At 39.6% G+C, this 15,801-nt stretch overlaps 1 protein-coding gene across 5 annotated transcripts in view; it reads left to right on the top strand.

The window, feature by feature from the left end:
- C1QTNF7 (C1q and TNF related 7) overlaps positions 1-15,801 on the top strand; it is a 129,818-nt gene that overhangs the window by 100,204 nt on the left and 13,813 nt on the right. Inside the window, exon 2 of one of the 5 annotated variants that reach the window (XM_068543208.1) lies at positions 14,054-14,194. The exons of 3 other annotated variants lie outside the window; for them this stretch is intronic. In XM_068543208.1, the coding sequence (XP_068399309.1) occupies positions 14,132-14,194 (63 nt within the window). In that variant the 5' untranslated portion in view covers positions 14,054-14,131. Of the gene's footprint in view, positions 1-13,870; positions 14,195-15,801 lie in introns of those variants that run through there. One more of the 5 variants, XM_068543209.1, reaches the window with a different exon arrangement.

Here is a 15,801-nt window from a genome sequence, read left to right as displayed (position 1 = left end):
CCACAGCCAAGATCATTCTCAATGGGGAAAAATTGAAACCATTTCTCATAAGATCAGGAACAAGACAAGGTTGCCCACTCTCACCACTATTATTCAACATAGTTTTGGAAGTTTTAGCCACAGCAATCAGAGAAGAAAGAGAAATAAAAGAATCCAAATCAGAAAAGAAGAAGTAAAACTGTCACTGTTTGCAGATGTCATGATACAGTACACAAAGAATCCTAGAGATGCTACCAGAAAACTAGTTGAGCTAATCAATGAATTTGGTAAAGTGTCAGGATACAAAATTAATGCACCGAAATCTCTTGCATTCCTATACAATAATGATGAAAAATCTGAAAGAGAAATTAAGGAAACACTCCCATTTACCATTGCAACAAAAAGAATAAAATCCCTAGGAATAAACCCACCTAAGGGGACAAGAGTCGTGTATGCAGAAAACTATAAGACACTGATGAAAGAAATCAAAGATAATACAAACAGATGGAGAGATATACCATGTTCTTGGATTGGAAGAATCAACCATGTGAAAATAACTCTACTACCCAAAGCAATCTACAGAATCAGTGCAATCACTATCAAACTACCAATGGCATTTTTTCACAGAACTAGGAAAAAAAAAATGCACAGTTTGTATGGAAACACAAAAGACACCAAATAGCCAAAGCAATCTTGAGAAAGAAAAACGGAGCTGGAAGAATCAGGTTCCCTGACTTCACACTACACTACAAAGCTACAGTAATCAAGACAGTATGGTACTGGCACAAATACAGAAATATAGATCATGGAACAGGATAGAAAGCCCAGAGATAAACCCATGCACATATGGTCACCTTATCTTTGATAAAGGAAGCAAGAATATACAATGGAGAAAAGACAGACTCTTCAATAAGTGGTGCTGGGAAAATGGGACAGCTACATGTAAAAGAATGAAATTAGAACACTCGTTAACACTATATACAAAAATAAACTCAAAATGGATTAAAGACCTAAAGGTAAGGCCAGACTCTATAAAGTTCTTAGAGGAAAACATAAGTACCACACTCCATGACATTAATCACGGCAAGATCTTTATGACCCACCTCCTAGAAAAATAGAAATAAAAACAAAAATAAACAAATGGGACCTAATGAAACTTAAAAGCTTTTGCACGACAAAGGAAACCATAAACAAGACGAAAAGACAACCCTCGCAATGGGAGAAAATATTTGCAAACGAAGCAACTGACAAAGAATTAATCTCCAAAATGTACAATCAGCTCATGCAGCTCAATATCAAAAAAACAAACGGCCCAATCAATAAATGGGCAGAAAACCTAAACAGACATTTCTCCAAAGAAGATCTACAGGTTGCCAACAAACACATGAAAGGATGCTCAACATCACTAATCATTAGAGAAATGCAAATCAAAACTACAATGTGGTATCACCTCACACCAGTCAGAATGGCCATCATCAAAAAATGTACAAACAATAAATGCTGGAGAGGGTGTGGAGAAAAGGGAACCCTCTTGCACTCTTGGTGGAAATGTAAATTGATACAGCCACTATGGAGAATAGTATGGAGGTTCCTCAGAAATAGAACTACCACCTGACCCAGCAATCCCACTACTGGGCATATACCCTGAGAAAATCATAATTCAGAAAGAGTCATGTACCACAATGTTCATCGCAGCTCTATTTACAATAGCCAGGACATGGAAGCAACCTAAGTGTCCATCAACAGATGAATGGATAAAGAAGATATGGCACATATATACAATGGAATATTACTCAGCCATAAAAAGAAACGAAATTGAGCTATTTGTAATGAGGTGGATGGAGCTAGAGACTGTCATACAGAGTGAAGGAAGTCAGAAAGAGAAAAACAAATACCGTATGCTAACACATATATATGGAATCTAAAAAAAAAAAAAAAAAAAGTTCTGATGAACCTAGGGGCAGGACAGGCATAAAGACGCATACATTGAGAATGGACTTAAGGACACAGGGAGGGGGAAGGGTAAGCTGGGATGAAGTGAGACAGTGTCATGGACATATATACACTACCAAATGTAAAATAGGTAGCTAGTGGGAAGCAGCCGCATAGCACAGGGTGATCAGTTCAATGCTTTTTGTCCACCTAGAGGGATGGGATATGGAGGGTAGGAGGGAAATGCAAGAGGGAGGAGATATGGGGATGTATGTTTATGTATAGCTGATTCAGTTTGTTACACATGAGAAACTAACACACCAGTGTAAAGCAATTATATGCCAATAAAGATATTAAAAACAAAAAAGAAAAGAAATGTTAGAATACAAACATGAAAGAAATCTGCTGTAAAATAGAACAATGAGAGGATTAAAAAAAAAGCAAACAGCAACAGTGTATGGGCAATATTACAAATCTTTGAACAAAAGATCTATGAACAGACACACATATAGAACAATAAAAAAATAAACATTTGTAATAAGTAGGTAATAATACCTACTTCACTAGGTGGTCAGGATTGCTGTGGCTAGCATAGAGTAGGTGCTTAATAAATGGATGCTATTATTTGCTGCCTTCAAGTTAGGAATCCCAATAAATGGTGTTGACTATTAGCCCCTTGAGGAACTTCCACTGGGCTGCCAGGGGCAACCCTTCAGATAGGTCCCTTGTCCTGGCCACTGGCTAATGTCCTGAGAGGCCAGATATGTACGTCTCAGTGACCACATCTGCCCAGTAGAAAAAAAGTGGCCCTGTGTAACCAGCTGCACAGGACAGCAGGTGTTTTTGGCTTCCAAGTTGCCCCAGAATCCAAGAGCAAGGTGGATCTCACCATTCCAACCAATGGCACTGACGTACTAGCAAATAATCCCACTTTCCATTCGCACCTTCTATGATTTTCCCTGGTATTTGTCACATGGCGAAGTTCTGCATAATGGATGCCTTTGAGCTCATTCTTTATTACTCTTAACAAACTGGAGGATATTGTTAGCTGGCCGCAAATGCTGCCTACTTCCTCTCCAGGCAAGGAGATGAGATCTCAGGTCCCCCTTCCCTTTTAACTCCTCTCTTTCCTGTCTTGTGAGGGTCCCAGGAGAATTGCTCCCAGGGCCAGGGATATAACCCCAATGAGCCACTCTAAAGCCAGAGTTGACCAGCTGACCTCAGAGACACCCTCCTTCCTTTTTGCTTTGCCTCAAATCAGCCTGCTGGGCTCCAGCAGAGTGAAACTCCACACAGGATTTCTTGATTCCTCAAGTTCCATCCGTGGTCTAGCTGGATATCTTAGCAGAAGCAGTTATTGTGGAAACCTGGGACCTAAGAACACTCTGCTTAAAACCAAACACTTCATACCTTGATTCCAACAATTACTAACTGGGTGACTTTGGACAAGTCCCTTACCCACCTAAAGCTGTAGCTTATGTAGATAAGTGGGAATAATAATATCCATTCAGCGGTCATTTGTTGAGGGCCTCCTCTGATCCATGCACTTTTCTGGGAGGGAACAAGTCCTTGATTGTTGTCCTCAGGGAGCTTAGAATGTGGCACACCGACCTCATGCAACTGTTAGGAAGATAAAATAAACGTTAGGTGCTGGGACAATGCTGGGCATGTAGTAAGCATGAAATACCAGTTAGCTCTCATCTTTGTTATCAGCATTATTATGATTATCAGCATTGCTGTGAATGCTTTCATTCTTTAACAATCCAGTTCAAGATTCAGACACTCCAAACGTTTTCAAACCAGGCATCTAGCTCTCATCAACACTTTAACATGGGAACTACCAATGAATGAGGTCTGAGTTCAATTAATATTGGTTTGTTTATTTATTTATCCATCCTGGAAAATAGTAGACATTCAACACATGTTTGTTTACTGTGTATTTCCTGCCTTTGTAGATTTTTATTTTCTTTAGGTCATAAAATCACAGAGTAGTTTGAATTATTGGAATGGTTTTAAATAGGAGAATGCTATTCTTCTTTCATTTAACCAATATTTATTTATCAAATGCTCATTGTTTGAGTTCACTTTAGCAGCAGACTAAAGAGGTTGGACTTGAAGGCAAAAAAACCACAAGGGCAGAGAGAGCCGTTAAGAGGCTGTTGCAAGAGGTCAGGTATGAGACATCCAGGCCTAAACCGAGGAAAGTAAGAAAGTAGGAGAGTTATTTACTTGGCTGTTCATACACACCCATTGTGTTTATTTCCAAAACCCAATCCTCATTGTCGACTGCTTGTCATGCTCTTATTTGGGCATCTAATTAGAATTAGTCATTATGTCAACTGGCATATATTGAGCAATTCTAGATTTTAGGCCTTGGCTATAAGTGGGTGATACAAAGATGAATAAGACAGGGTTCTTGCCCCAAAGGAGCACACTGTAAGGTGCACATTCTTATCCCTGAGTTTATATCAAGTGTAACTTAGGTACAAAAGATTGGCTTCTCCCTACAGACTGCAAACCCCTTAAAAGTAGGAGTTGGCTTTCCCACACTTATTGGGGGCCTCAATAAACAATACCCCTGCTTCCCTGCCAGATTTTACGCAAATTGAGAAATAAAACGAAGCAGTTTGCATCCGTATTGTGGAAATAAATGAAGACCAACTAAATGAGAACAAGGAACTGAGCTGGCTATAGCAAGGGAGTGAGCCACCAACACTTGCATTTTGACAGAGATTCAAAAACAGGCAGAGGAGTGGGAAAGCTTTATAGTGGAAGACAGAGAAGGTTTCAGGTATGCCCTGACCGGAGGGAATTTTCATAGGAAAGCTGTAGGTGGGATAACCAGACAAGGGATATCCTATGTGATTGATTGGGGTGTATATTTGGCTTTCTTTGGTTAGACTTACACTGGAAGTGGAGACAAAAATTAGGGAAGCTGTCAGTTATTAATCAAGTCCTGGCTATGTGGGGCTGATTGCTGCAGGGGTTATTGTTTGGCTTCCAGGATTGTTACTAGAGACAGTAATCTGACTTCCTGCACATCTAGCTTACAACAACAAGTTGGCCTCCTTGGCTGTTATGATAGGTAAGAAGGTTGGTTTCCTGGGTAGGTTGCCTAAGGTTGTAGGTCAGAGTCTATTGTAAATACGGTCTAGCCATTGTCTGTATATTGTTTCTCAATTCCCAACCCCCCAAAAAAACTTGGCTCTTACTTCACCCCATATAAAAAATTAAAAGATATCATAAACCTAAATATAAAACCTAAAACTATACAATTTCTAGGAGGAAATATTTGTAACCTTGAGTTGGGCAAAGATTTCTTAAATAAGATATAAAAACACTAAATATAAAAGAAAAAATTTAATAAACTACACTTAAAATGAAATGCTTCTCTTCAAAAGACATAGCTAATAAAATAAAAGTCAAATCATAGACTGGAGAAACTATTTGTAAAATACACATCTGGTATATATCTAGAATATATAAATTCTTACAACAAATGATAAGCAGATAACCCAAAGTGAACAAAAGATTTGAACTGATTCTTCAACAAGGAAGCTATATGGATGGCAAATAAGTACATGAGGAGATACTCAACATCATTAGGGAAATGCAATTAAAACCACAACACAATACCACCACACACCAATTAGAATGGCTAAAACTTGAAAGCAAAATCAGTAATATCAAGTGCTGGCAAGGATTTGGAGCACCTAGAACTTTCATCCGTTGCTGCTGAAAATACAAAATGGCATACCCTCTTTGGAAAACAGTTTGGCAATTTCCTATGAAGTTAAATATACATGTAACATATTCACCAGCAATCCATCTCCTAGGTATTCAGCCAAGAGAAATAGAAACACGTTTACACAAAGACCTGTGCATGAATGTTTATTTCAGCTTTAATTCAGAAGAGCTGACCACTGGAAACAAGTCTAATGTCACTTAGCTTGTACATGGACAAACCAGATGTGGTACGCCCATACAGTGGAATAGTGCTTATCAGAGAAAGGAACATGTATGACTATCAAAAGCTTATGCTCCATGAAAAAAATAAAGATGATGCTAGTTCTCTCGTGTTTCCTAAACAATCTTAGGTTGGTATGACAGGTTATGTTGGTAAAAGCCAAAAATTGCACCTGGCAGCAGTATCATCCATCCTTGACATGTGGCAGGACTAAAGGCCAGCTCTGCACTGTAGTCTTTCCTGGAACCCACGGACCCACAGACAGGCCTTTAATGAGCTCAAAACTTCTTGGAATTTCTGTAACAAGTCACCAGAGACCTCCCCTGTGGACTCTGAAAACTTCACTGAGAAAGCTTGAGGCTACATAAAATTACATTTCGCAACTTTCAGTGCACAGTGTAGCAGTTCGTGAGTAAAGTGCTTTTAAGACATTTTAAACTACTCTAAAGTAAGCCCATTTTTGGTTAAAAGTCTCAAGGGCTGATGAATCTGTATGGTGTCAATCACTCTGTTATTTATTACCCAAGGTGATTAAAAAATTCCTAGGTTTTCCTGAAATAGTTATGAAATAGATGATATGATGTGTGGAATTTGCTTCTAAACATACCAAATGCAGGGGTAAGGGATTAGTTAAGTAGGGGTATCAATGAAATTATATTCTTCTCAGTAACTATTGAGCTGGGTGGTGGGTACACAGCAACTCATTTTCCATTTGGTCTCTACTTTTGTGTACACTCAAAATTTTCTGTAATTTTTAAGAATGTTCTTATGATTTAAAATATAAGAAGTGATATTTGGGGTAGAAAGATGAAAATCAAGTATTATGATCTGGGATAATACTACCATGTTAACTCTCAATTATCCACAGTAATAGGTATTTATGTGTATGAAAAATACTGCAGTGTCTTCTCTGTGTGAAGTCAGGAATCCGGTCCTGGTATCCAGCTATGCTGTACAGAGGAGAGAATCTTACAGGGGACCTGAGTTCTAACTCTGGTCTTATCCATAAATGGGGCCTTTGGAAGAGTCACTTTTCACTGAAGGTATTTCCTTCTCTCTAAAATGGGAAAATCAGACAGCTGCCCTCGGAGGCCCCTTCATTCCCTAATGACTTGAAATTCTCACTGGAGTGAGTTCCAAGGCATTAGAATCCTGTCTTCCTCTTTCAGCTCCTCATCTCCAGGGCCTGTGGTGGCACCTGGCACAAGGTAGAGGTCATGACATTTGTTCATTCAATGACTGTGTGAATTGCCTTTTTTTAAATATGCAAACCACTTTTCTCACAAGAACTTACATCTTTCTCAACAATGAAAGCAGATTCAGTTCATAAGCCAAATGAAGTCTGTATAGCTTATTGAAGTCACCTCAACTAGAGGCAGGAAAATGGGGTTACGGAGTGTTGGGGTTGAGGGAGAGTTGGCAGCCTGCCCCATAAAACCCTGCTCACAGCCTTTCAGGATAAAGACCAGAACCTTCCAAGCCCAGCAGAGCCCTGCTAGTTCTAGGCATATCCTCCCTCCGGGCATATGCTCTCCTTTGCTCTTTTCAATGACCTTCTTTCAAAATCATCCTCTTCCACCTCAGAGCCTTTGCACATGGCATTCCTTCAGCCTGGAAGTGTTTTCTAATTTCTCTTCCTGGTTAATGACTGTTCCGCTTTTTTATCTCAGGTCACATGTCATTTCTTTAGACAAGCCCTAGGTCCCAGCTAGGTTGCCCTGCTTAAACACTCCCGTAACACCATTTGCTTTCCCTTCAGAAAACACTTTCCAGAGTTTCCTGAATTTATCAAATGATCTTCTATGTCTTAAATATGATATAAATAAGAAGTGACTTCATTTTTCTCCCATCACTTTTTCTAGTCAAATCCTGTTGGATCTTCTTCCCTGCCCTTTCGTGACAACTCAGGCAAATTCCTTAGCTTTCTGGTCACTTTGAATGACATGAATAATCTCGTTGGTCAATTGTGACTCATTTTCAGACATTAAAAAGACAAATCTAAATCAACACCTCAATATCACATCCAATGGAAAGCTTGTCCTTTCCAAGTCTTCAGCTCAGAATATGTTATGCTTTTCACTCTTGCCCCATCTCCTACCTCTCCTTCTACTTTGGGCATGTCCAGAGTCAGATCAGAAGGGAGGAGAACTAGAAAAATGTGACCAAAGTATGTTTACTTAATAGGTACTTGTATGGTTCTTTTCTGAATGCCGATACCTGCTTGGTGCTCCAGGTATTCAAATGCTGGCTCTCTCTGTTTGAACATTCCCCGTGGCCGTTAGAGGCTTTCTGAGGGACCTCCATGTTGTACAATTTCCTAATATGGGTGATAAACTCCTTGGGTGATACCCTACTTTGCCCCTATACCATCCTCAGCTTCTGCAGTCAGTGGTATGCTAGATGGCTTCTTACTGGCTTCCTCATCCTAGAAGGACTCCTTCCTGGCTCAAGAGGTCCCAAATAAATGGCCCAATCCCAGTTGCCATCCTCAGTACCATCTGCCTCTTGGGAAATTCATACATCCTTGCCTCTCCAATAGCTGCTTCTACACTGCTCTCTCTTCTCCAGACAGCCTTCTGCCTTCAGAATTCTCTGATTTCTATGATCACATAAGACATCAAACTTTAAGGGTAGGTCAAGCTCCCCCACATTTCTCTGATCTCATGAGAACTGCAAGGCTTTCAGTTTCACAGTTCAGTTAATATCCAACTGGAGAACAAGATGGTTTCTTTCTTGCAGGCACCTCTAATACTATCCGTAATCTCTTGGGGTCCTTGCCACTAGTCTGGGAGTTGGGGAAGGGGGTATTATTCCTCCATCTCCTCCCTCATAGGAAGGGAGAGGAGAGGTCCTTGGCACTCCCTTATCAGCTAATGACTCTCTACCTTGATGGCTCCCTTCAACTATTCATCCCGTTCGAATTTCTAGTTTTCTCTTATGTGGGTAAAAATGGACTATAGCTAGTATCAGATCCAGCTGGTTTTTGGCAAGTCTTAAATGGATGTATGAGAACTGATTGCCCATTATTCTCTGCCTTGAGTGCTCAACTGAAACTCCAAGATGATGGAAAGTCCCAATTAACATCTGCTAAACATAGTCTTATGCTTATTTGATGAATGTCTGTCTTCCCTACTAGACTTTTTCTCTCTAAGGGTAAGGGTTCCATGTTTGCTCCCCATTGAATACCAAGATCAAGCACTCAGTATCTGGCATATAGTAGGAGCTCAATAAGTATGTAATGAGGTGATTAACAAAAGAACAGAATAAAAGAGTGAGAAGACCAGATCAGATTTATATCACTGACACTCCCTGGCTTGGAAGGACTAACAGAGGAGGTATCATTTGAGCAAAAGTAGATAAGGTAACGAAGCCCAATTTCTGACTGCCTATCAGAATTACCCATAGAGCTTTTGAAAAGTATCAGTATCTAGAACTAATCCACTGGTGTGCTGATACAGTAGATCTAGTTAAGAATCCACGAGTTAAGGTGCATAAGAGAGATCCAAATAATGTGCCAGGAGGGTTCGAGTGAAGTGAAGGCTGTACCTGCTGAGAGTATCAGGGAGACTTTCTGGCGAAAGCAATGCATAAGGAGGACAAAAGCAAGCATATGAAGAAAAGGGCATGGGAAGGACATGGCCAACAGGGACTTGCAAGCAAGAGGAGATGATATAAGCAAGGCACTGAGGCTAGAAAGACAAGGTTAGATTCCCGCCCGAACCCAGTGCTATGGGGAGGAAGAGGAGGAGTCAGGCATGCAATCCACCCACCTGCAAGCTGTGTGGATGCAGGAACCTGGTCTTGTAAAGTTAGAAACACCCTATGGGGATACATGGTACAGTGGTTAGGTAGGCCAACTGTGGATCAGCCTGCCCAAATTCCTCATCTACAAAGGGAGGATGATAAAATTACTCACCTCAAGAGGTTATGGTGAGGATTAAAGGAGAAAATGATGTAATGTCTTAGAACATAAGCTAGAACCTTCTTTTTAAAATAATTCTAGTACCGAGAATTGGCTTATATATATTCCCAGTGCTGTGCTGATTTAGCTTAGACCAGCTAGCAAGGGCCAACTCCACACCACTTTGTATTCAGTGAATATCAGGTTGGTAGCTTGAAATTGGCCGTGATGGAAGTATTTACACCAAGGAAACTGACAAAGCTATCAATCTGTACCTGTTTCTTGAGAGCTGGTTCACCAGCACACTGTGAGATGTTCCGTGAACGTTGATTGGATTGATCTAGATTGAACTGAATTCAGTTGAAAAGTGAGTTAAGGTTACAGGAAAATAAGCACAAGCTGAGAGGAGAAAAAAATGTCTGCCTAGAAAAGACAGAATAAGACCTTGGCCTCGGCATGAGTGGCAGGTGTAAATGGAACCCGACTTTTTTACTTTAAGCCAATACTTCCTTCAGCATATTTTTCTACCCATCATTTTTTTTTTTTTTTGCTACTGTCTCTAAAATAAGTGTGAAAATAACTGAGTGAAATAGGCAATAACAAGCTTTAGTAACATCTGAGGTCTGAATGCTCTAGGACACAATTTCAAAGGTTTTATTCTCTCTGTGAAGAAGAGTAAATCCAGGAAGATATAGATTATAATAAGTTAGCTAAGATGAAAAATAATGAAGAAAAAATCAAATATTGCAGAACAGAAAAATTACAGTTATACTTTAATAATATAAGAAACCTTGCCATCAAACACTAAAGGGAATTTAAGGAAGTTATGAATGACACAGAAAAAACAAATATGAACACCCATAAATTGTGTCAACACTTGGTCAAGTTAAGACAGAAAAATAAGAACACATCTACCCTTTTGGAGGTCAAAAAATTTACCCATTTCTAAGCTCTTTGATGGAGATTGTACCAATCCAAAGAAGACTGAATGAGAAAATCCCTTTAAGAAGTCATCATTTACATGCACCCCAATATTCATAACAGCATTATTTACAATAGCCAAGAAATGGAAACAACCTAAGTGTCCATTGACAGATGAATAGATAAAGAAGATGTGCTATATATATATACAGTGGAATAGTCCTCAGCCATAAAAAAGAATGAAATAATGCCATTTATAGCAACATGGATGGACCTACAGATTATCATACTAAGTGAAGTAAGTCAGAGAAAGATAAACATCATACAATATCACTTATATGTGGAATCTAAAAAAAGATACAAATGAAGTTATTTACAAAACAGAAACAGACTCACAGATATAGAAAATAAACTTATGGTTACCAAAAGGGAAAGGGAGGTGGGGGATAAATTAGAAGTTTGGGATTAGCAGATACACACTACTATACATAAAATAAACAATAAGGTCCTACTATATAGCACAGGGTACTATATTCAATATCTTGTAATAAACTATAATGGAAAAAAATCTGAAAAAAGAATATATGTATATATATAACTGAATCAATTTGCTGTACACCAGAAACTAACATAACATTGTAAATCAACTATACTTCAGTAAAAATAAAGTCATCCCTTGTATAAAAATAAATGAACATATCCACAGGCTGACATCCCAGAAATTAAGATTATAAGGACTGCTATTCTAGTCCAGCCTTTTAGAAGACCTCAGAGGGGAGTGTGGAGAGCTTACCTTCAAGTCAGATAGTCAGGGCCTTCTTACACAAGACAGTGGGCTGTTCTGTGATGTTAGGCTAGGAGTGAACTAATGAAAGAATTCAGCCTCTATGACCTATGTGCCAGTTCAAGTTCAAATACAGTCATGCCATTTTTCTTTCTTCCAATTAGTTCTCAGGATCCCATTTTCTTTTATTAGCAGGTAGACTAGTCAAGATCTAAATCCTCCCCTCCATGAATGATCTAAGAATTCTAGGGGCATTCTTGGTTCAAATGGGGTCATGTCTACTTCTATCCCAGGCAGAAAGTGAAAAACAAAAGTTTTGTCCACTAGTCCTGTTGCTTTAGCTGCCACCAAATTGCCACACTCTGATTGTGCAGAATCTAGTAGATGCTTGTCCATTTGTAGGAGATGCTCTCACTAACCCTGGTACTACCACCTTACTAAGCTTTAAAATAATGACCCTCTTAATTCACCATTGTGTGTTCAACCACTGTTCCCCAAAGGAGAGCTGCGATGACAGAATCACTGAAGACAGACGAACTTTCAGCTTCATCCACATACTCCACCAAAACCAGCCACCCCCAAATCCTTTAATGCTTTTGGCCCAGACTCCCAAGTACCTCCCGCTCAATTCCATTCTGTGGTCCACAGTATTCTTTCTTCACAGCAGGCTTTGGATCAAACCAACCCTGTCGTCCATGACTAATTTCTTTAAGTTTACATCATGGAAAGAAGGGGCTGGGTCATTGGTTCCTTCCTTTCCAGAAGACCCTGGATGCTTTAAGTAAATAGTCTCAACCCCTCTCCAGCCAAGGGTCCCTGAGAGGAAAACCTTCATCAAACTACTACCAAGTGCTTCCCTTTATGCAAAGAGTCACCTGAGTAACCTCTCTCAATAACAAGTATCCCCTTCCAGGTGACTTGTATCTCTACTTGTATGTAAGGTATAGAGTGGCTGACATTATTTTTTAAGCTCCACCTCATGAGGCACAAGATGAGAGAATATTAAGAACGGTGAGAAAACTTAGAAATAATCAAGGACAACCATTTTATTTGTTTATATCGTTATTGGAGTATAATTGCTTTACAATGTTGTGTTAGTTTCTGCTGTACAACAAAGTGAATCAACTATACGTATACATATATCCCCACATCCCCTCCCTCTTGATCCTCCCTCCCACCTTCCCTATCCCACCCCTCTAGGTCATCACAAAGCATCGAGCTGATCTCCCTGTGCTATGCAGCTGCTTCCCACTAGCCATCCATTTTACATTCGGTAGTGTATATATATCAGTGCTACTCTCTCACTTTGTCCTAGCTTCCCATTCCCCCCCATGTCCTCAGGTCTGTTCTCTACCTCTGCATCTTTATTCCTGCCCTGCCACTAGGTTCATCAGTACTGTTTTTTTAGATCCCATATATGTGTGTTAGCATACAGTATTTGTTTTTCTCTTTCTGGCTTACTTCACTCTCTATGACAGACTCTAGGTCCATCCATCTCTTTACAAATAACTCAATTTCATTCCTTTTTATAGCTGAGTAATATAAGGACAACCATTTTATTTTGAGGATGAGGAAACTCTCTCTGATTAAGATTCTACTCTACTTTAGCAAAAGCTGTGCCTCACTTCTATGCTCAAGGCATTATTTTTATGACTCTATGTTGACACTCAGATTTTGGACAGCCAATAAATTCAAAAGACTATGTCCTCCAGATGGGAGGGTGGATAGCTAAGGCAAAATAAAGCCCATGAATCTTCTCGGTCAAATTTGTGATTCATGCTCATTTCCCCAACTGGAAGTATTTCTTTCAATTTGCATTCTTAGTAGCTTGAGAAGAATGGTGGGGAAAGCAAGATGAAAACAAAATTTTTCGGTCACTCAGTTTCCATAAACGCCATTATGAATTACATACTGCTGTTGTAAGGATATACATGAAGTTCGTATCAAAAGGACAAAAAGAAATTGATAGCACTGAAGATGAGTCGTCATAGGGTCTGGAGAACCATTCTGCCTTTTGAGTTGTGATCCATTCTCTATACAAACAAAGACCTATTAGTCTTCAGAAAATATCCAATCATTTATCCATTCAGAGAACAAAGGAAACAGCAGTACAGTATTCATCACCCTCTTTCATTTTGCAGCACATAGGATGAGGGACCATTTTCCTGCCGTATTTACCCAGAATAAGGACATCTTTCCTTGTTATCTCACGAGACACAATCCCACCTCCAGAATCTGAAGATTCTACATTGAAAATGCTCAAAAAGGACATAACTTTTTTCTCGAAGTTAACAAATAATTTCCACTCAGTGAGTAATTTTTTTCCTGAAACATCCACTCAGTGGAAAACAAATGAAGAGGGGAAAAATTTAAGTAAACAAATCTGAAAACGAGGCCGCAACACACAGAGATGGAGGCGCCTCTACAGTTAACGGTCAAGAAAAGCAGGCACTTTCAGGTTTAACTCAAACAAAATCGAGGTTTTTAACTGGCCCTGATTGAGCCTCACCCAATGAATGACTTCCAGTGCCTCTGGCTCTTTGGGACTAACGGAGAGAATTATTTTTAGCACAACTATTTGGAAACCTCTGAGAACTTGGATCTGTTTTTCTGTCTGGTACCAAAGCGAGATTTTCTCTGAGCTCTCATGAAAGATCCTCAGTCTCTTGTGGATTTAGAGTTCTGGAGCAACCCACCATCCCAGAGCAAGGTATGGTGTTTACTTTTTTTTTAGAATTTTGACAGATGTGGCTGCAATGTCCTATTTCATTATGGTAGCTTTTGAGTTTATTAAACAGATGGCTCTGGAAGAAGAATCCATGAAACTGAAGACCTGGGCTCAAATCTCTGGTCTGACATTAGCTTTGTGATCATAAACAAGTTACCTGACTTCTCTGGACATTGGTTCCCTGTCCGACCTAACACAAAAGGGTCCTTGGGAAGATGATACAGGCTTAACGTTGCTCTGTAGATGACAAAATATTTGACACATGTTAGAACAGATTACTGTTGTGCCATCATAGCCTTTTACATACAGCAGATGGAGCGTTATAAATTATGAACTGTTTATAAGAATAAATATTGATGAATATTTTCCTTCATTCAACCTTTGTTGAGCCTCTACTGTAGATCAGTCTTTGTCCTAAATGTTCATGATAGAGTTTGCATTTTGGTGGAGAAAAAGCAATAGTTAGCCATAACACAATGTGGTTGTGTGGCTATGCTGGGTGGAGTAGAGACAGGAGAAGGAAGGGACTTCATGGCCAACAGAAGAAGCCATTCTGAGGAGGAAAACCAGGGCCCCAAAGGGAGAGCTGAGGAAGAACAAACAGAAGGCACTGGGGTGTGAGCAGCTCAGGTCCGATCCCATCTTGTTCACGGTGCACTCCTAGTGCAGCCAGAGGAGGACAAACCCTGCTGTTGTGAAATCCCTTCCCCTGCAGGCCAAGGATATATCTCGTTTTGGCCTCCATGGTTACCTACCCTCCTTCTAATGATTTCCAGGCAAAACACATTTTCAACTTGAATTAGTAATCGAGCCCTTTGCCATGAAGTAATGTTACAGTTTCCCTCACATGATGTCAGGGAAAACCCAAGTGTTTAGAGACAAAAGAGCTCAGTTCAAATCCTGCCTGGGCCATCTTTTGGGCTGTGTGGACTTGAACCCTCAGACTCTCCATTTTATTATTTGTAAAGTGAAGATAATAGCACCAACTTCATTAAAGTGGTGTGGGGATTGAGTAAATGGTGTCTTTAAAGCACAGTAATAAGAATACTAGTAGGTTCCATACATCCTAATTAATCTTTTTTTTTTACTTAGTTTTTTTGTGGTAAAATATACACAACATAAAATTTGCCAGAGTACACAGTTCTACGGCATTAGGTACATTCACAACGCTGTACAACCATCACCACCATCCATCTCCAGAACTTTTCATCTTCCCCAACTGAAACTCTGTCTTCATTAAACACTCACTCATCATTTCCCCCTCCCTCCAGCCCTTGGCAATCACCATTCTATTTTCTTTCTTTACAATTTTGATTATTCTAGACACATCATATAAGTAGAATCATACAATATTTGTCCTTTTGTGACTGGCTTATTTCACTTGGCATTAAAGTCTTCAAGATTCACCCATGTTGTAATATGTGTCAAAAATTTCTTCCTTTAAAAGCTGAATAATATTCCATTGTATGTATGTGCCACATTTTGTTTAACCATTCATCTGTTAATGGACACTTGAGTTGCTTCCACCTTTTGGCTATTGTGAATAATGCTGCTGTGAATATGGGTATACAAACATATTTGAGCCCCTG

The sequence above is a fragment of the Eschrichtius robustus genome, chromosome 4 (assembly GCF_028021215.1).
Source record: "Eschrichtius robustus isolate mEscRob2 chromosome 4, mEscRob2.pri, whole genome shotgun sequence".
NCBI lineage: Eukaryota > Metazoa > Chordata > Mammalia > Artiodactyla > Eschrichtiidae > Eschrichtius > Eschrichtius robustus.
Note: the sequence above shows the minus strand (reverse complement) of the source record. Positions and strands in the feature narration are given on the sequence as shown.